Raw genomic sequence first — 22,274 nt, 5'->3', positions numbered from 1 at the left:
AAAACTAACCCCCACTTTTGTCAAAAGGTGGCGCTACTGAGCCCCTCCACCACGCCCATTTCTATGGCTTTGTCCATGTCTACTGGTTGACAATATTGATGTGTGTGTCGAGTTTCATGCAATTTGAAGCATGTTAAGAGCCTCAAAAACACTCAAGAATATTATTACAGTTTGACCTGTTGCCATGGCAACAATATTTCAAATATCAAAATCCTGTCATAGGTCTACATCTGCTGTGTATTGACATTACACTGATGAAGTTTGAAGCAAATCAGGTAAAAATAAGAGGGTGATCTCAAAGCATTTTAAAAGTGATACACTTCTTGCTGCCATTTGGTGGCGCTATAACTTTGACTCACAATAGTTACATCCATGTGATCAGACTACAACAACCAACACACTCCTGAAGTTTCATAAACATCAATCAATGTATGCAGAAGTTATAACACATTTCCTGTTTCCCTTTTCTCGCCATAAATTCGTTGCCTCGCCACGGCCAAACCGTTTGAGATATCCAAAATCCGTTTGCAATTAAACAACTTCAATGTGTTCGCAACAAGTTAAAAAAAGCTTGGTGTAAATTGGATAAACCCTGTAGGAGTAGTAGTATAAAATTCATAGCCTGTTTTTTCAAAAAATTAACATTCAAACCAAAATAGCTGACTTCCTGTTGGTCGGAGCTAATGAATGTAAATTAGAAAATTGTCCGGCTTGATGAGAATAATATGTGTACCGAGTTTGGTGACAGTAGGAAAAACCAACCCCCCCACTTTTGTCAAAAGGTGGCGCTACTGAGCCCCTCCACCACGCCCATTTCTATGGCTTTGTCCATGTCTACTGGTTGACAATATTGATGTGTGTGTCGAGTTTCATGCAATTTGAAGCATGTTAAGAGCCTCAAAAACACTCAAGAATATTATTACAGTTTGACCTGTTGCCATGGCAACAATATTTCAAATATCAAAAATCCTGTCATAGGTCTACATCTGCTGTGTATTGACATTACACTGATGAAGTTTGAAGCAAATCAGGTAAAAATAAGAGGGTGATCTCAAAACATTTCAAAAAGTGATACACTTCCTGCTGCCAGTTGGTGGCGCTATAACTTTGACTCACAATAGTCACATCCATGTGATCAGACTCCTATAACGAACACACTCGTGAAGTTTCATAAAGATCAATATATGTATTAAGACGTTATAACACATTTCCTGTTTCCTTTTTCTCGCCATAAATTCGTTGCCTCGCCACGGCCAAACCGTTCGAGATATCAAAAATCCCCTGGCAATTTTTAATCATCAGTGTCTTGACTTCATGCTGACCGAGTTTGGTGGCGATCGGATTAATCGTCTAGGAGGAGTATATCAAATTCCAGAGCATGCGTTTTTCAAACAACCCTTAATAGCTGACTTCCTGTTGGCGTGGCGATTAACTTAGAGCGCGAAAGTTGTTCGGCCCGATGAGGTCTATATGTGCACCGAGTTTCATACTAATACGTGCAAGCATGTTTAATATATGGACCAAATTTTCTGACTTTTTTCAAGGGGGCGCTGTCGAGCCCCCCTGCCACGCCCGGGTACCAGCCTCTCCGGCGTCCTAATGGCCGCGGATTCCAATGTGTGTGCCAATTTTCAAGAGTTTTTGAGCATGTTAAGGCCCCCAAAAAGCCCCGGAAGACGGAAAAAAAAAAAAAAAAAAAAAAAAAAAAAAATAATAATAATCCTTAGAAGAACAAGAGGGCCCTGCGCGAATTTTCGCTTGGGCCCTAATAATCCTTAGAAGAACAAGAGGGCCCTGCGCGAATTTTCGCTTGGGCCCTAATAAAATGTGAAAATACAGTTATTAAACACATTATAGATATGCTTACAAATCAATAGTAAAGCATTTACAGCTGTATTTATAAACTGCTTACTAATGTCTATTAATGCTTTATAAGTGATGAATTGACTATTTACTAATGCTTAACTAATGCTTCATAGCGTGCAGTTATTATAAAGTGTTACCTGCCATTTAAACATTCAAGCACAACAAAGCACATAATTTCCGAAAATGTACTTTTCCTTTGCATTATTTCTCATTTATTTCAAATTTCATTACTAAAATATTTTTTGCCATACTTAACAAAAAATGTAAACAGCAGTGTCTATCATTGTTAGACCACATACAATATTAGTTTTTAACATTTAGTGCAAATATTTTCCCTTACTTTATTTTAGCTTAAATAACAACAAAATCTTGTATAACAAATGCAATCCCTGAATACATTTGTACACTATTCTATTTCTTTCCAGACACCTGGCAGCGCTTCTGCTCACACAGTTGAGCCACATTTTTCCAAGATACCTTTTTAGCATTGGTAACATTTATTGGTAGCATTGGACGCGTTTCGGTGGTTTAAATCAACGCTCGCGACTTGCACGAGTGCTTTTACTGTAATTTAGGCAAGCACGCTCATAATAGAAGCAACACGATCGTGACACGTATGCGATGAGGTAAGCTCATTTTTTCAGGTTTTTATTTTTTCTATGCGGTTTTTATTTCTCATCTCCATAATATATCTAGTAGTAGAGCTAATGCAAGGACTAGAAATCAATTTTTCTTTTGCGGAAACTTCGTTATCGTGGAGAGCGCAGTTCATGGTTGCATAGCAATGACAGATGCGGCGGGAGCGAAAGCGCTTTGGAAAGAAGAAAGCGGTGTAGCCGCTGATGTGATACGATATGTGAATGGCGCCTAAGAACGGCGACTTTTTCTTTGCATATGGAATATGGTATAAGACAACTACAGAATAATACTAATAATAATAATTTAGTGTGCCAGATTCTGTTTTATTTTTGAGCTCAGTTGCGGGCCGGGTAGAGGGGGCCATAAATGGCCCGCGGGCTGGCAGTTTGAGACCACTGCACTAATGCATGAATGAGAGAAAGTTTATTAAATCTTATACAAAAAATCATGTACAGTTATATACAGTAAAGTCCAGTATAGGTAAGGTCATGTGACTTCAGTGTTGATGATGATGTCTCTATAGTGGCTCCTTATTCACCATCATCTAACAACTGTCAGTAAAATAAAACACAGACAGTAACATATGCATTACTGCTGACACATCTGTTCAGAGGATTGACTAGTTCAAAATACATTATTATATGATATGAATCAATACTTACAGCAGTGTCTCCAGTTTATAATGTGGATCATCTTTTAAAGCAGAAAGACTCTTTACACTTGCATCTCCTATTTCATTTCCAATCAGATTCAGTTCTCTGAGGTGTGAGTTTGATCTCAGAGCCGAAGTCAGAGCAGCACAACCTTCAGCTGTGAAATTACACTTACTTAACCTGCAGAACAATGACACAATCTCTCAGTTCAGCAGGAACTACACAATCACAGAGAGACTGAGATATTAAATTCTAAATCTGTGAGTTTAATGCTTTTATGACTTTTTGTTTACTTTTTGCTTTATTGTGCGTTAAATGTAAATCTCTGATTTGAACAACACAAGGAGAATAATTCCTTAAAATAACATTATTTTTAAATAATTTAAAATAATTTTATTTTTAAGATTAATGTATGATCTTACATCAGATTCTCCAGTTTACAGTGAGGATCCTTCAGTCCATCAGAGAGCAGCGTCAGACCTTCATCTCCAGTTTTATTCTCAGACAGATTCAGTTCTCTGAGGTGTGAGCTTGATCTCAGAGCTGAAGTCAGAGCAGCACAACCTTCAGCTGTGATATTACACTGACTCAACCTGCAGAACAACACAATCTCTCAGTTAGCAGAAACTATATTAAATAGCAATCTGTGTGTTTAATGTTTTTATTATTTTTTGCTATATTGTTTGTTAATGTAAATCATAATTTGAACATCAAAGGAGAATAATCCCTTAAAATAACATGACTCTTGTTTTACTTAAGATTAAAGTATGATCTTACCACAGTTTTTCCAGTTTACAGTGAGGATCCTTCAGTCTATCAGAGAGCAGCATCAGACCTTCATCTCCTATTTTATTCTCAGACAGATCCAGTTCTCTGAGGTGTGAGTTTGATCTCAGAGCTGAAGTCAGAGCATCACAACCTTCAGCTGTGATATTACACCCCCATAACCTGCACAACAACGACACAATCTCTCAGTTCAGCAGAAACTAAATACTAAATTGGTGTGAGTTTAATGTTTTTATGACTTTTTTACTTTTTGCTTTATTGTGTGTTAATGTAAATCACTGATTTTAACAACACAAGGAGAATAATCCCTTAAAATAACATTTTTGTCTCAGTTAAGATTAATTTATGATCTCACATCAGATTCTCCAGTTTACAGTGAGGATCCTTCAGTCCATCAGAGAGCAGCATCACACCTTGATCTCTTATTTTATTCTCAGACAGATTCATTTCTCTGAGGTGTGAGTTTAATCTCAGAGCTGAAGCCAGAGCAGCACAACTTTCAGTTGTGATATTACAATCATATAACCTACAGAACAACGACACAATCTCTCAGTTCAGCAGAAACTATATTAAATATTAAATAGTAAATCTGTGTGTGTTTAATGTTTTTATTATTTTGTAGTTAATTGTGTGTTAATGTAAATCATGATTTGAACAACATAAGGAGAACAATCCCTTAAAATAATATGATTCTTGTTTTACTTAAGATTAATGTATGATTTTACCACAGATTTTCCAGTTTACAATGAGGATCCTTCAGTCCATCAGAGAGCAGCATCAGACCTTCATCTCCTATTTTATTCTGAGACAGACCCAGTTCTTTAAGGTGTGAGTTTAATCTCAGAACTGAAGTCAGAGCAGCACAACCTTCAGATGTGATATTACAATCATACAACCTGCAGAACAATGACATAATCTCTCAGTTCAACTTAGAAAATGTGCAGAGAGATGGGTCCCCAGGACCAGAGATGAGAACCACTGACATAAAATGCATATAAATATCAGTCGCCACTCTATATCTGTCAGTAACATGACATTTAAATGCTTAGTTTAATTATCAAAGCCCTGTAATTTTACAACATATAATGAATGCAATACAATGATTGAGAGATGAACAAATAAATATTCTTTAAAAATCTAATAGTTCATATTTAATACATTTGAACATGATTTTTTTTTTTAAAGAGTGATGTATGGATGTTGTGGAAATTTTAATTTTTCATATGCTTTTTACCTGTATTCTTGTGAAATATGATGCTTATGGAACATGGTATGATGTTGGCTCAAGTGGAAATGTTTAACATAGTGTTAACACAGATGTTAGAAATAGAAAGAGCAAGATATAGTATGGGGAAATGCAAGATGTATGTTAAAAATGTGTGGAAAGTTAACTGTGTTAACAATGTGTGGAAAGTTACAGCCACTAAGGGATGTTCCAAATATGGTAAAAGGACAGAGGCTTCAGCCTTGGAGGTTAGAGATATAAAAGTGAGGGGAAGCTTTCGTTCTTGGTCTTACACTCTGCAGCTTCTTGTGTTTCTGTATGACCTGTCTGACCTTTCTTGCAAGAAATAAAAGCTTTAAAGACAATTGGAAGTGTTTGTCTCTTATGCAGTAGAGTCGGAGTTGATTTTTGCCACAACAATTTGGTGTCAGAAGTGGGATTCCTTGGATGTGCTTTTTGGACCCGAGAGCGGACGGTGACTGATCATCCTGGACTTAATAGTAGTCTCAGCCCTACCCCGAATAGATTAAGGGATGAGGGGCCGACCGCCAGGGTCCAGAGGGGGACACCACTGGAATCAGAAAACGAACCCGGGTGGCTACACGACTCTCTGGTAAGAGATAAATTTAAATTTTATGGGGAATTAAGAGTAAGTGTGATTTGGTAAAGTTTGGAAGATTAGGAAACAGGAAAAATTGAAAAATTTGTGATTTAAGTGATTTAAATATGAGTTTATGTGGGTAAAATAAGTTTTTGAATAGAAAAAGTGAAAAAAGGGGAATTTATGATTTGAAAATTATAATTAGGAAACAGGACAAACCATTGTGGCGACTCTGACTGACTCTGTGGTCGTGGTCCGGAGGGTTTTGGGAATTGAGGTCGGCTGCTGTGGAAAATTTCCGGGGAGAAATTTTGGGATCTTTTTTTAACATCATAAAAAAGAAGCAGTGCGATCAAGAGGTTCCTAAAACTGACCACGTTTGGGTAGTGAGAGCGCTTTCCAAGGTGGAAGATTTGCAATCTGCGATACCTGTTACCGATTTTGGGGTAAACAATCGGCGATACCCGTTACCGATTTTGGGGTGATAAATCTAGGCTGGATCACACTGAAACAAATTTTGGGATTGAGCCCAACTACAGACGAGGATGCTGTAGTTTATAAATTTGTGAAGGTGTGACAGTCTGAGCGCTCGAGTCTGTAGTGATCTGAGCAGTGAGGCTCAGCCCGTCGAATTTTGGGATAAAAATTGGATCTGGAGGAGACGTCCACCAGATTATTAGGTGCGCGCAGAAAGGAAAGCCACGGGAGTCAGAAAAGGAGAACCAAAATGGGGAATCCCAGAGCAAGCTTGCAAAAAGTGTGTGTCCAGGGGACATTGATAAATTAATTAAGTATCACAATTAGCTGGAAAAGAAAACATGTGTGAACGGCTGGTTGCAGGAAGCAGAAAAGAGAGAGCGGAAAGCTCTGCAGAAACAGTTAGTGCAACCAGTAGAGAATGAAGTGCAGGATAAAGAAAAACCTGAAGAAAAACAGAAAAATATAAAACACGATAAAAATGAAGGAAAAGTTAGTTAAGTATTATGATTTCCAAGAAGAGGGAACGTTGAGTGGTCATAAGACTTAAGGTCGTAAGGGAATGAGTTGAAGAGAACTGCGATGTGGGGATGTTGTGTTTGTGTGAGAACAATGTGTGTGTGAAATGTAAGCAGACAATAGATTGTAGGCTAGAGGAAGCAGACAGAAGGGAAAGGAGGTTAATGCAGAAAGAATTGGCATGTAGGGAAGAAGAAAGAATTGGCATGTAGGGAAGGAGGATAGAATGTAACTTACAAAAAAGTTTTGTTTATTCATCCATTAAATGGATGCATGACATTAGATGTAGAAATATGATTAAAATAATATTGTGGTTCTGCAAAACAGTAGAAACCATATTGATAATGTGTTTTGCATCTGCAAACTAACTATTTGATAGTGAGAAAAGTGGCTATGATGAAGGGAAATATAGCAGGAGAAAATTAATTATGAAAGTGAAAATGAAAAAATTCTAAAAGAATGTTTCACTTTGGGGAAAAAGGTTGAACAGTCTCAAGTATGTTTTTTTGTGATGAGCGCATCGCTATCACAATGTAAAATGACTAAAATGATTTTGGACCTTTAATGTCTAAATGTTTGGTTTCTGATGGTCAAAAGTTGAGATGGCAGGAAAAATGAGACTGCCAGTTGTAACAAAGACTCAACCTGACTGGAAATTTGTAACCTCTAATTTCCATGATGTGTGAGTAAAAGACAAATATAAACAATATGACAAAATACAACAAATGAATGTCATTTCTGGCAAAGTCTTAAGCTAGGCCAGAGTCAAAAGACAGTAGATAAAGTTTGATGTCAAAAGTTATAAAAGGCAGAGTACCAGTCCTGAAATCCTCAGTCTCTCTCATTCAAAGTCAGCTAAATGCTGCTATCTGAGCTTGTGTCATAAGAGATAACAAGCTATTTATAGTGAAGCACAGTGTCTCAGTTGAAAATCATGGACACAGAGATGTGAAAAGAAATGATTGCCATGAAGAGGGAAATTAACTGTTAAATTTGTTAAAGGAAAACTCAATGAGTGTAAAGTGGTCTTTAAATTAGAAATATAGACCTTGAAGGTCAGAAGTGAATATTTTGATGAATTTCTTGTATGACCAGTAACTTTTTTGTCTGATCTTTGTCACCACCATGTGCAGGGCCGATGGCTCCGGTTACAGATGTGACAGAACACTACACTGAATGGACAGTGAGAGTTAAATTCACTGAGAACAGTCTCAGCACTGATATGTTGCTGCTGAGAGAATGCACAGTCTAATGATTTAGTGATTAAATACTGCTGTTATTAACCTGTCTCCATGTTTTAACACTATTAGGCAGTCCAATGGCTCTGGTGGCTCTTGAATGCAACTTCCCTAAGCTCCAGAAAACACCTGATTCCGGTGAATAAAACTGTCAAAGATCTGGAATGATGGGAAAGAGCGGTAACCAGTGTGCACGAGGTGATTTCTCAAAGACGGGTAAGATCCTCTTTGGCCAGACGAGGACCTAAGGCAGACCTAAGAACCTAAGGCAGGGGGTTGCCGCCGCCACTGGGCATTTACCCTGATGGAAGGTGTTTATGTGAGATGGGTATGAGAGTTGAGCAGGATGTCTGTGAGGCCAGCCGCATCATGAAGGGGGAATGACCTGTGAGAAGAACAGTCTGACCCAAAAATGCTCCTCTATACCACTCACCAGAAACCGCGTTCCTGAGAGGGCTTGTTTTTCATTGAGACAAGCCCACAACTTGATGCAACTATGCCAGGGGACAAGCCCCTGAGGAAAATATTATTGATAAAGAGCTGATGGTAATGAGCTTTCAAGAGCCGACTGAGAACATGAGGTGATTGTCCGTAATTTCTGGGAAGACCAGAGTAAAATTTAGTGACATGATGTTGGTTGCCCTATTGGCAAGAACTGTATAGAAGTTTTAGATTCAGCAGTATGATGAATCCCTGAATTCATGAGGCTGTGTGATTTTTGAACTAATGTGTCTCTATCATAGTTTTTACTCCTGCAGGTCATTAGACATGGCAGAGGATAATTCCAAGGCAATGGTGGTGTTAAAGATGAAGACTGATTTTGTAGATTCAAGAGAAAGTTAAGTGCATTCAGCATTCAAACTAAAGATACCCTCAAAAATGGCTATTGGAATAACATATTTTAGATGGTGGTAATGTTCTGTTTATTTGAAAGTTAAAACATTTACATTTGACCAAGGGTTATGTATAGTCTAAGTTACAGTCTTAAGAGGCTGCTGAAGTAATTATTTGTGAAGAGAGAGAGAGATGGCTGGGGTAGAGGCTAGGATACTCTGTCTGTCTGTTATCAGTCTGCTAAAGTTTAAACAAAACAAAGCAATGGGACTAGAACCAAAACAACACAGCTGACTTTTGTGAACAAGAATTAAAATGAACAGAGATGTTTTGAGACTGAATAAAAGATCATGTAAGAAACTAAGTAAAGATCTACAGAACAAATGGGAAGTTTAAAGATATGCTTTTAGGATTAACACCAAAGGCAACTTTGAAAGTGAGCAGTTTATAGTCATGTGTGTCTAATGTGAGTGAGTGTGAGAGTGACTGGACTTTGTTTTGTATGTGTTAGTTTGGGGAAAATCCTTAGAGCGTGTATATGTCATTAACTAGTGTGAATGAGTGTTTTATCGTTACAGATGGGTTAAGTGAAACAAGAAATTTGGAGAAGCAGATATTTTGATTGAATCTGATGAAAAGACGATACAGAACATGGGACAAGCTTTAAGTGGATTGTTTATCCAGCTCTGTCTACTAATGGTAATTATGACTACTATTGTCATTTATGATGTTGATTTGAATTACTCTCTGGATCAGTAAGTTTAAGTATTTATGGAAAATTGGAATTGTGAAATTGAAGATTGCCGTCCATGGGTTAAAACCCCTTGTCTAAATTCAACTTGGGGTCTGAATTTAAACACTGTCAGCTATGTGTGATCACAATGCTAAATGTAAAAATGTAGACTTGACGGCAGAGAAACAGTGACACAGTAAACAAGATTATCCAGAGAGCCCAGTAACCTTCATAGAACGAAGGATGATGAGAAGAAACATCATTGTTGTTTGACAATCCTTGATCAAGTCTGTACACCATGACTTGACCTGCTAGATAAACCATTTGATAACTGTGAGGACGTGTTGTTTGTAGATGGCTCTGTCTTCAGAGACAAAACAACAGACCGGAATAGCGGAGGATAAGTTGTGACCATGGGATGTGAAGTGTTGGTTTCAGGGTTACTGTTCTCTATTTGGCATAAGCAGATGAGTTTTGACCCTCACTGGAGGGGGTAGACTGACTGAAAGAATTGTAATATCAATTGAAAAACAGAGAAAAGAAAAATCATTGCACAGTAAATGAGTGCGCTTCAGAAGTACATGGCATTGGCTGAGGTACCTGCTAAATTTTGAGCTAAACATAAGAATAAAGTGGTCCTGTTTGTCAGAGAGTGTGCTGAGACTACAGACTGGGCTGAAAAGAGTGACAATGTGAGTTACAGTGAGAAGTTAGGAGCTTTTATGACAGAAAACAAGGGAGAAGTCAAGGTGGAAAGAATTGTTTGTCAGAGAAGTGTGTTGAGACTGCAGACTGGAGTCTCAAGAAAAGAGTGACGATGTGAGTTACAGTGAGAAGTTAGGAGCTTTTATGACAGAAAACAAGGGAGAAGACTAGGTGGAAAGAATTGTAATTATCTATACAAGTGCTCATTATTAGTTTGGGGTGGTAGACGATCTTTGGGGTGCTGTGGTTTGAATTTCTGGTTGTGCCCAAACTAATGAAAAAAGTTTCTGTTTCTTTAGGAAGTGCTGGAGCAGACACAGGAGATTGTGTGTAATCTGTTATCTGAAAATAACCTTGATTTTTCTAACTCTTTACAGAGCATGTTCAGAGGCAGAGAAAGCTGGAGAAAATCTGGTTGAAGAATTAAAGATGGATTTTAGTTTAGTGTTGATGGCAAATGTTGTTTAGAGAAACATGTCACCAACCACTATGATCAATTAATGATGAACAATGTATCAAAAAGGGGGATGGTAACTAACGAATGGATGGCTGAAAATAAGCCTGAAAATTCTAAATTAGGTTGGAAGAACCCATTTTTGGGAATAGAAGGGGCTAAACAACGAGTGGCATCAACAGAATTGAGTGAACATGACATGTTGAACTATTGCAAAGCAATGTTTTCTATTTTCTATTATGTTTTCTATTTCTATCTGTATCCTGTCTAAAATATTTATGGAGGTGAAATCAGCTCAAGGAATTCCAAATCACCACTGAGGCTGGACAATGACATCATGGGCTACAAAATGCATCTGTTGTGATAAGATGTTATAGAACCTAAATTTGCATGCTATATGTCTGTAAAATGAAGGATTTCTATGATTGGGTGATGTATCTGAATTTGTTGTTTGTGACGTAAGAACTTAAATTTACTGTATAAGATACTTTAAGATGAATATGGATGATTAGTGGTTATTCCTCAAAGAATGTGATAGTAAAATGTGACCGAGGTATTTGACTTCATGGTAAAGCCCATTCTTTATCTATCCTATTTAGCTTGCTAAAACACAGGGTCTATCCCCACAGAAAAAGCCTTAAGCATTTTCTAACTTTCTTCACAAAAGTAAGACTATGATGTGAAATGAAGTAGAAGTAATCAGTTATCAATGAATGATAAGAAGAGGGAATTGTTGTGGAAATTTTAATTTTTCATATGCTTTTTACCTGTATTCTTGTGAAATATGATGCTTATGGAACATGGTATGATGTTGGCTCAAGTGGAAATGTTTAACATAGTGTTAACACAGATGTTAGAAATACAAAGAGCAAGATATAGTATGGGGAAATGCAAGATGTATGTTAAAAACATGTCTGTGTTAACAATGTGTGGAAAGTTACAGCCACTAAGGGATGTTCCAAATATGGTAAAAGGACAGAGGCTTCGGCCTTGGAGGTTAGAGATATAAAAGTGAGGGGAAGCTTTCGTTCTTGGTCTTACACTCTGCAGCTACTTGTGTTTCTGTATGACCTGTCTGACCTTTCTTGCAAGAAATAAAAGCTTTAAAGACAATTGGACGTGTTTGTCTCGTATGCAGTAGAGTCGGAGTTGATTTTTGCCACAACAATGGATGACTAAGTAAACCTCAGTTGACTTGCTTTAGTCCAGAAAATGATTATCTTGAAATATTATTAACAATATAAAGGTTATTCTTGTTTACATAAAATTCAGTAAAGATTTAAAAGCAAAAAGACACGTGAACCACAAATGTTTTATGCGAACAGAGCTGAGCTGGACGATGACATGACTGTTTTCTCCAGTGCTGATATATAGATGAATTACCTAAATTAATAACTATTGATTTTTACAACATAATAAATCAATACTGAATTTACTTAAAATGGACAATGACCCCATTTTCTTTAAAAGCTGCTGTGCAGCCAAAATTATTGACCAGCTATCACTGTAAAGCCGCTTTGACACAAAGTGCATTGTAAAAAGCACTATATAAATAAAGGTGACTTGACTTGACCTTTTACTTGCTAAAAAAAATCTAAACTATCAGTTAGACAACAGAAGTAGTACATTGTGTGCAGCATGTTTTTGATCATCTTGATAATTTAGATCAAATATGAGGCGATAGGAATTAAAGGCTTAAAATAACATTCTTGTTTCAGGTAAGATTAATCTATGATCTTACGTCAGTTTCTCCAGTTTACAGTGAGGATCCTTCAGTCCATCTGAGAGCAGCGTCAGACCTTCATCTCCTATTTTATTATCAGACAGATTCAGTTCTCTGAGGTGTGAGTCTGATCTCAGAGCTGAAGTCAGAGCAGCACAACCTTCATCTGCGATATTACAATCATACAACCTGCAGAACAACGACACAATCTCTCAGTTCAGCAGAAACTACACAACCACAAAGAGACTGAGATAGTAAATACTAAATCTGTGTGGGTTTAATGTTTTTATTACTTTTTTTTTTACTTTGCTTTATTGTGTATTAATGTAGATCACTATGATTTCAACAAAATTAAGAAAACAACCCCTTAAAACATTCTTGTCTCAGTTAAGATTAATGTATGATCTTACTTGAGTTTCTCCAGTTTACAGTGAGGATACTTCAGTCCATCAGAGAGCAGTGTCAGACCTTCATCTCCTATTTTATTCTCTGAAAGATCCACTTCTCTGAGGTGTGAGTTCGATCTCAGAGCTGAAGTCAGAGCAGCACAACCTTCAGTTGTGATATTACAATCAAACAACCTGAAGAACAACGACATAATCTCTCAGTTCACGATGGGTCCCCAGGAACAGAGATGACAACCACTGACATATAATCCATATAAATATCGGTGGCCACTCTATATCTGTCAGTAACATGATATTTAAATGCTTAGCTTTATTATCAAAGCCCTGTAATTTTACAACATATAATGAATGTAATTCAATAATGATTGAGAGATGAACAAAAAAATATTCTTTAAAAGTCTGATAGATCATATTTAATACATTTGAGCATGATTTTTAAAACAAACAAAAAAAAGATGTATGGATGACTAAGTAAACCTTAGTCGACTCGCTTTAGTCCAGAAAATTATCATCTTGAAATATTATTAACAATATAAAGGTTATTCTTGATTACTTCATAAAATTAAGTAAAGATTTAAAAGCAAAAAGACACACGTTAAACACGAGCTGAAGAGACACATTTTAAACCTATTCTAAAAGACCTTGGGACACTTGATATTAAACAATGTTTTTGATCTGCCTGTACTGACACCATTGTATGCGAACTGAACTGAAATGGACGATGACATTACTGTTTTCTGCTTTTTCTTTAAAGCTGCTGTGCAGCCAAAATTATTTACCAGTTTTCACTGTAAAGCCGCTTTGACACAATCTGCATTGTAAAAAGCACTATATAAATAAAGGTGACAACCTTTTACTTGCTAAAAAAAACTATTAACTATCAATCAGACAACAGAAGTGGTAGACTATGTGCAACACGTTCCCTTGCAATACTACACGAGTACTGCGTAATTCGTCTTATTAATTAATATTGATTATTAGTAAGACAAGACGCTATGGGGAAAAATAATTTTTCTCAGATTCTGAAGCCTTTATACAATCACACAGTGTGAATTGCACGGCCATTGGTTCATGAAGTTAAAGAAAACGAGCCCACCAAAATGGGCGGGGTCTCAGGCTATATATCTCACCATGGCAAATCCGCCCGCTGCCATTGGATGGAAGGTGAAGGCCGCCCACCCATCCAAGTCCTGCCGTACCACCTTGGCCCTCGCTGGACGGGCATACACCTCGGCCAGTCAGGCAGCTTCTGCTTTACATTCCATGGCAGTACTCCAGGTGTACCAAGCGAAGCTCCTCAGAGACCTGGATGAGGCCGGGCATGACTCAGCCACCTTCAAAGAGCTGCATAGCACCATGGACTTGGCCCTACATACCACAAAGACCACGATTCAGGCTATTGGGCATTCGATGGCCAGCCTGGTGGTGCTGAAGCACCACTTATGGCTCAACCTGACTGAGATCAAGGATGAGATACAAGGCTGTCTTCCTTGATTCGCCAGTCTCCCCCACTGGTCTCTTAGGGCCCACCGTCAATGGTTTCGCCGAGCACATCACAGCGGCACAAAAGTCATCCCTGGCCATGCAACACTTTTTGCCAAAACGCTCCAGCTCCTCTGCTTCGAGCTGCCCAAAGTCAGAACCAGCTCAGCAGCAGCTGCCTAAAGACAAGCCACTAAGCCAGCACCATGTTCTGAGTGTAACGGAGGCCAGCTAGTAGTTGCTGTGCGAGTAAAACCTCACTCCTCTGATCTCAAGAGATGCTCTAGCGACTGACGCTAGAGGTTGCAGCCTTTAGCCTCCTTGTTAGACCGTCCAACTCCCACACCGGAGACCCGGGTTCGAGGCCAGCACGGAGCAGGGCGAGTAGGACCTGGGTAGAGGGGTTACATTGGTGCCGTGACCCGGATGGGAGTGAGGTTTAGGGGGGTGAGTGTAACGGAGGCCAGCTAGTAGTTGCTGTGCGAGTAAAACCTCACTCCTCTGATCTCAAGAGATGCTCTAACGACTGACGCTAGAGGTTGCAGCCTTTAGCCTCCTTGTTAGAGCGTCCAACTCCCACACCGGAGACCCGGGTTCGAGGCCCGCACGGAGCGGGGCGAGTAGGTTACATGAGCACAATGGTACTCGCGCTCTGCTAGGTGCCACCCTCCTCCGATGTGACAGGGACCCCGGCCAAAGATAGTGTTGGACCCTGCATCTCAGAAATCGGCCTGATGTCAAAGAGAGGAAGAGGATGAGGCTGAGTCCCACCGTGGCCGGACCACCCTCCAAAATGCCTCGCCCAGGTTTCCTGTCATCCCATTCGGTTCCGGGTGCCCAAGAAAAAGTGTTTGTTGCCTGCACAGAGTCTGTTCAAACGCCTTGGCAGTGCACCGCTGTGAAAGCGGACATAATAAAAACAAACATACTCAAAAAGAGAGGAAATTCATGAGATTCACGAGAACTTCATGGGTGGTTTCTCAATGGGAGCCTGCAAGCCTCCCTGAAAATGTCTTAACCACAGAGCTCCATCTACAAGACATCTCTACTCTCTGAAATGGGCCATCTTTGCCGTCTGGTGTACAGCCCGGGGCAAGGACCCATTGACTTGTGACATATCCCAGATATTGTCCTTCTTTCAAGACTTTAAGGTTAGAGGGCGTACGGCCTCTATCCATTAAGTCTATGTTGCAGCTATAACAGCTTCTCATGCTCTTATAGCAGGGCAGTCGATAGAGTGAAACAACCTTGTTGTTCGCTTCTATAAGGGATCCAGGAGGTTGAATCCCCCTCGTTCCTTCATTGTTCCTACCTAGGATCTTTCTGTGGTTCTTAGAGGCCTTAAAGGACCTCCCTTTGAACCAATTCAGACTTCCGACCTATGACCCCTGTCGCTGAAAACTGCCTTGCTGCTAGCTTTAGCATCAGTTAAGCATATGGAAGATTTACAGGCTCTCTCTGTGAGCCCCTCGTGTCTTGAGTTCGGGCCTAACAACTCCAAAGTCATCCTGAAACTGAGACATGGATATGTCCCGAAAGTCCCTTTAGGGCTCAGATGGTCGTTCTCTCCACACTTCCTCCTACGTCCTTTCTGCATGAGCCTACCTTCTGTGTCCAGCTTATGGTTTTCCATTACGACCCCAACCATGTCTGGGCGTAACTATGTTCTGTTCCCTCTGGTGCCCTAGTTATGGGCTTAGGTGGATGACTACAGTATTTCAGTACCCCTTTGTCTGGGCTACCCTGTCTTGAATGTCTGTCGCAAGCCCTTTTTCCAAGTGCTCTGCACTGATGCTCAGTCGTCCCCCAGCGTTGCACGGTGTGATTGTACTGTCCCCATAGCTACTTGTCTTATTAATAATGAATATTAATTAATAAGACGAACAAAGTACTTGTGTAGTATCGCAAGGGAAACGTAACCTCGGTTCCATTAGATACAGAATGAGAACTGTGTTGTTTGCCACGCTATGCGCAAGACGCCTCATGCCATTGCTTCAGTTGAATTTTATCGATTTGCGATGGTGAGACGGCCGCTTATATAGCCCAAGACCCCGTCCCTTTTGGCGGGCTCGCTCAACATTGGCTCACGCGTTCCGCGCTGTCATTGGTTAGTTTTATTTAACTTCACGAACCAGCGGCCGCGCAACTCACACTGTGTGATTGTATAAAGGCTTCAAAATCGGAGAAAAAGGAGTTTTCTTCATAGTGTCTTGTCTTATTAATAATTAATATTAATTAATAAGACGAACAACACAGTACTCGTTCCGTATTTAAGGGAACCAAGGTTACGTTATTAATCAAGTACATTTTTGATCATGTTGACAATTTAGATCAAATATGATACAATAGAAATTAAAGGCTTAAAATAACATTATTCTTGTTTCAGGTAAGATTTATATATGATCTTACGTCAGTTTTTCCAGTTTACAGTGAAGATCCTTCAGTCCATCAGAGAGCAGCGTCAGACCTTCACCACCTATTTTATTATCAGACAGATCCAGTTCTCTGAGGTGTGAGTTTGATCTCAGAGCTGAAGTCAGAGCAGCACAACCTTCAGCTGTGATATTACAATAACTCAACCTGCAGAACAAAGACACAATCTCTAAGAAGAGAAATAACTCAATTCTTGTTTCAGGTAAGATTAATCTATGATATTACCTCAGTGTCTCCAGTTTACAGTGAGGATCCTTCAGTCCATCAGAGAGCAGCGTCAGACCTTCATCTCCTATTTTATTCCCAGTCAGATTCAGTTCTCTGAGGTGTGAGTTTGATCTCAGAGCTGAAGTCAGAGCAGCACAACCTTCAGCTGTGATATTACTCCCCCACAACCTGCAGAACAATGACACTATCTCTCAGTTCAGGAAAAACTACACAACCACAGAGAGATTGAGATATTAAAAACTAAATCTGTGTGGATTTAATGTTTTTATTACTTTTTATTGATTCATTTTGTGTTAAAAGTAAATTAAAATGGGAAAAATATAAGGATTAATAATCCTTTAAAATAGTATTATTCTTGTTCAAATGAAGACCAAGTTCAAGACACCAAGATCAGTTTCAGATGAGGCCTCACAGACTTTCTTAACCCAAGCCTAAAAACTAGCATCTTTATCTCAAGTTCAGTTAATGTGGTGATGAAGAGTGTCTTTTGTTAAAAAAAAATCAGGCCAAATTAATATTACTATAGACAACAAAGAACAGAGAAGCACATCACACACACACACCTGATGATTGATCTCAGACTTAACACTGCTGATCTGGAGGCTTCAACTACAGAGCTTCTGAAGTACTTCATCTGGTGAAGTATGGTTTTCTCTGCTTATGTATTTACTCAAATCAAACTCATCCAAACACTCAGAGGTTAATAAAACAAAGACAACAGCCAACCACTGTGATGAGGACAATTTGGTGGTTGAAAGACTTCCAGATCTGAGACACTCCTGGATTTCATTTACGAGAGAATGATCACCCAGTTCATTTAAAAAGTGGAACAGATTGATGGATTTCTCTGGTGAGGGATTCATTCTTATCCTTGTTTTAATGTTTAATATTTAATCATTTTCTCTTTACTGTATGAGATGTTTCTAACATGTATCAGAGGAGTTTTCAGGAATGTCTGATTGGACTCCAGGGAGAGACCCAGAAGGAACCATAGGAAAAGGTCCAGATGTCCATTCTTACTCTGCAAAGCCTCATCCACGGCTCTCTGATGCAGGTCAGATATTGTGTGACACGGGACTCATGTGAATGTTTGAGCTGAGGTTTTCATTGAGCACATCCCTCTTGTCCAGCAGGAATGAAAGCAGCAAATAAAGAGCTGTTACATGCTCCTGAATGCTCAGATGAACAAAGCAGAAGACTTTCCCCTGATACAAGCCCAACTCCTCTCTGAAGATCTGAGTGCACAATCCTGAATACACTGACGCTTCTGTCTCATCAATGCACACTCTCTCAGGTCTTCCTCATAGAAGATCAGGTTTCTTTTCACAAGCTGCTGGAACGCCAGTTTCCCAAGTTTGAGGATCAAGTCTTCATCTGCCACATTCTTCTCATAGTCCTTCTCATGTTTGATGTTGGTCTGAATGATAAGGAAGTGTGTGTACATTTGAGTGAGAGTCTTGGGAATCTCTCCACTCTCTGCTGCGCTCAACATCTTCTCTAGGACAGTGGCTGAGATCCAGCAGAACACTGGGATATGACACATGATGAAGAGGCTCCTTGAAGACTTTAGGTGTGTGATGATTTTATCAGCCAGACTCTGATCACCAATTCTTCCTGAAGTATTCCTCCTTCTGAGGCTCATTGAAGCCTCGTACCTCTGTCACTCGATGGACACACTCAGACGGGACGAGATCAGCTGCTGCGGGTCTGGAGGTGATCCAGATGAGAGCAGAGGGAAGCAGATTCCCTGCAATGAGGTTCGTCAGCAGCACATCCACTGAGGCTGATTCAGAAATATTACACAGTTTCACACTGAAGTCCAGAGACAGACGACACTCATCCAAACCATCAAAAACAAAGACAACATTATATTCACCACTGAATGGATTCATTTCTTTGGTTTCAGGGAAAAATACATGAAGAAGCTCTGAAAGACTAAGTATTTTGTCCTTCATCAAGTTGAGCTCTCTGAAAGGAAGTGGAAAAGTCTCAATCTGTCTCACCTCATGCTCATTATTGATCTCTCCACAATCACTCTCTGTGATGTAGAGCTCTGTGTAGATCTCATTCAGCAGTGTTGGGTTTCCCTGCTTTGCTGTTCCCTCATACAGACACTGAAACTTCCAGATTTGATCTGAATGTCTTGAGGAATTTGGCATGTTGAGGGCCACTATTTTAGGATTAAAAAAAATCATTAAATAAATAATATACAAACATTGTATCAGGATATTGTATTGCGTCAGGATTCTGTTATGTAAGGGTAGAGACACACCAAACCGACGCTAAAGAACTAGATGATGAAAGCAGAATGTGTTGTCCCCTCGCATCGTCTGCGTCTGTGCTGTGCCAGTCTGTTTCATCAGTAAAGTGGTCATAGCAAGGTTTTTTTGTTTGTTTGTTTTTTTTTTTTAATACAAATAGATGGAGAAAGAATAGAAATTGAAAAAAGAAAAGTAAAATATAAGTGTTACAATGAAGTGTTGATGAAGTAGATGTGTCTTTAGCAGTTTCTTGAAAATTGAAAAGACTGCTCGGATAGAGGTGGTAGGTGGTAGGTCATTCCACCAGACAGGAACAGACCAGTAGAAGGTCCGTTGAAGTGATTTTGTGCCCCTTTAGGGTGGCACCACACGGCGGCGTTCACTTGCGGAACGCAAGCTTCTGGAGGGCACATAAATCTGAAGTGGTGAGTTTAGGTATAGTGGCGCAGAGCCAGTGATTGTTCTGTAGGCAAATATTAGAGCCTTGAATTTGATGCGAGCAGCTATTGGCAGCCAGTGTAAACTGATGAAGAGAGGTGTGACATGCGCTGTCTTCAGCCTCTACAACTGATTCAGAATGCTGCAGCAAGACTGGTCTTTAACGGACCCAAGAGAGTGCATGTGTAGCGTATGCACACGTATCAGGATAATCAATAAACTTTGGAATGTTCAGAACGCTTTTAGCATGCTGGACTGGGTTGTAAAACCCCCCCAGAGACTGACCAGATCCACATTCCAACACCCCACACACACAGGGACACACAAAAACACACACACAGACAGACACAGAAACACACAATCATACATTTTCAACTGTATTTGTAAACTACCACTATGCTGAAATATATATTTCATATATTTTTAGGGCCTATGCATGTTTCCTAGTGTTTAAATGAGTGTATTTGTGCTAGTGTGCATTTTAACGATATAATTTTGTCTGTAAACCATAACTTCTCTCCTATGCCTTTCTGACCTATCGAGTTTGATCTCGTTTCAAAGCTCCGGACTCGAGCTATTCATTGAGACATGTCACCAAACGGACAAATGTATTTTTCTATGTGTTTAATGATACTGTGAAGAACACACTCCGTTTGGAGATCTGATCTGAGAGTCATAAATCATTGGATTAAGTCGTGAGGCCAAACAATGGGAAAGCTTTCCCGCCAACTTTGCACCCATGTTATTGGCTACCCCACCTCAAGGAGGTGTGTCGGCTTATCTGTCATAAAAGCAAAGACGCACAATTTCTTGTGTGTTCTCTCCCGATTGTCTCACGAGCATCTCGTGCACGTTTTTCCCGGACCCCTCCGGTGACCACGCGCTGTCATCGCGCTCAGCTTCGGGATCGCCATCTTCCAGCGAAACTCACTCTCGTCCTCAGTTCAAACCTTCCCGCTGAACGGAGGAAGCCAACGAACTGCACCAGCGCTAACCTGAAATTCGACACACGCAACCAATGCAAGTATACTGCCGTTTCTCAATCTTAGATGATGAAACTGATTTCCGTGCTGGCTTAGGACTGGTTGTGAGTTTGCTACTTGCCTTCTCTCTCTTTCCTTCTCTACTTCTATTCTTGTACATAGGTGTGTATTTTCTTGTATATATATTTAGATGTATAACCTCTGTATTCGTAGTTTGCATATATTAAAACGTTATTCATGCTCGATTGTTCTGTTTGTTCTTTCAGCGGAAAACCCAAGTCACTTTAACGTTTTTTCGATCGCTTTATGCTTTAGTTATTTTCATGGCCAGAGAATAACTCCGTTTATAATATTCTGTGAGGGACTTAGTTTGCTGGACAAACGAGCAGTTTCTCTAAATAATTATTAAACCAGAACTAATCATATATGTAATTGATTATAATTCGTTGTAATTGGTTCACAATATATGTTTAATTCCCCATTGGGTCGATATATGAATCATAATTTAATCATAACCTTATGAATTATTATATTCATATTTCATCCATAAATTGATTAATAACCGCTACATTTCGTTACATATATATATTTGGTGGAGGATTCGCGAGCAACGTTTTAAACTTGGTTTTCGGTAAAAGAGCAATGTAGAATAATTTTGTATGATTTAACTTACATGCGCGTTTTATTCAGTGAGAAGACGCACGGGTCCTCACTACGCACCGTTAACAAGCTGCTGTTTGTGTCTCGAAACACTGCAGGCATAGCCTTGGTTGACCGTGAAATACACTGCAGTCCATTGATATCTCAAGCTCGTATCTGTGAAGGACGACAATCTTTGCAGTAAGTTACAGTTTTGAATATTAATTTCCGCTTGAATAAACGAATTGAATCGTGTTCAGCGAGTTTAGAGGGTCGTGGCGAGATTCCTGCGACCACTCTTTCGAGGCCTCATTATATTTACCCGCTACTGAATCTGAATTTCTTGTGTCGTCCAAAAATTCACAATAGCCGGTTTGCTCCTGGGTTACGTCGTTTGGACTAGCTACCCAAAACCACGTGATCCCCGTTACAGATCTAATCGGAAAAGCAGTCCGTCTGGTTTATCGATTGATGTGTAATAATTTGGAGCTCGTATCAGCATTCTGATCCAATGTTGATTAGTAACAGCGGCGAAGCAATCCCGCAAAAGTTACATATTCGCGTGCATTAAAGTTTGCACCAAAGGGACTGATTCCCAGAGTTGTGTACCCGTGAGTAAAACGGTACACATATATTTATGAAAGAATCCGCTGAGGTTCTATAGTTGTAATCGTGACCGTGCAGTTAAAACAGCGTAAGGGTCAGAAACCCACAAGCGCGCTCGTTTTTGTATCACGAATTAAAGAAAGGGGATGCAGTAACTCTGACCAGACGCCAGAGGGCAGTCTGCTCAGGTGTGCCACCCCTCCCTACTTATTGGTTGTGTGGACTCAGTGACGCCACCGCGTGGACGTTCTGAGTTAAAGCCGCTCCATACTTTGAACTGAAATTATCTCCAAGTTATCTTTTGCTTCTCTATACTGCGGGGAGTTGTAAAAGTAATTTGCTTT

General features: G+C 39.6%; 1 protein-coding gene across 8 annotated transcripts in view; it reads right to left on the bottom strand.

Moving 5' to 3' along the window:
- Nucleotides 1-1,824: 1,824 nt before the first annotated feature.
- The window catches only part of LOC137032700 (ribonuclease inhibitor-like), a 35,236-nt gene continuing 14,786 nt past the window's right edge, over nucleotides 1,825-22,274 (bottom strand). For 2 of the 8 annotated variants that reach the window (XM_067404586.1, XM_067404588.1), the window contains exons 6-15: nucleotides 17,001-17,171; nucleotides 16,752-16,922; nucleotides 12,864-13,034; nucleotides 12,472-12,642; nucleotides 4,670-4,840; nucleotides 4,300-4,470; nucleotides 3,936-4,106; nucleotides 3,581-3,751; nucleotides 3,168-3,338; nucleotides 1,825-3,056 (exon numbers count right to left, since the gene is read on the bottom strand). In XM_067404586.1, the coding sequence (XP_067260687.1) occupies nucleotides 3,050-3,056; nucleotides 3,168-3,338; nucleotides 3,581-3,751; nucleotides 3,936-4,106; nucleotides 4,300-4,470; nucleotides 4,670-4,840; nucleotides 12,472-12,642; nucleotides 12,864-13,034; nucleotides 16,752-16,922; nucleotides 17,001-17,171 (1,546 nt within the window). In that variant the 3' untranslated portion in view covers nucleotides 1,825-3,049. Of the gene's footprint in view, nucleotides 3,057-3,167; nucleotides 3,339-3,580; nucleotides 3,752-3,935; nucleotides 4,107-4,299; nucleotides 4,471-4,669; nucleotides 4,841-12,471; nucleotides 12,643-12,863; nucleotides 13,035-16,751; nucleotides 16,923-17,000; nucleotides 17,172-17,566; nucleotides 17,760-19,006; nucleotides 19,174-19,275; nucleotides 21,971-22,274 lie in introns of those variants that run through there. The other 6 variants (XM_067404592.1, XM_067404593.1, XM_067404591.1 and 3 more) reach the window with 6 other exon arrangements.

This window comes from Chanodichthys erythropterus, chromosome 12 (assembly GCF_024489055.1).
Source record: "Chanodichthys erythropterus isolate Z2021 chromosome 12, ASM2448905v1, whole genome shotgun sequence".
In the NCBI taxonomy this organism is placed as follows: Eukaryota; Metazoa; Chordata; class Actinopteri; order Cypriniformes; family Xenocyprididae; genus Chanodichthys; species Chanodichthys erythropterus.
Note: the sequence above shows the minus strand (reverse complement) of the source record. Positions and strands in the feature narration are given on the sequence as shown.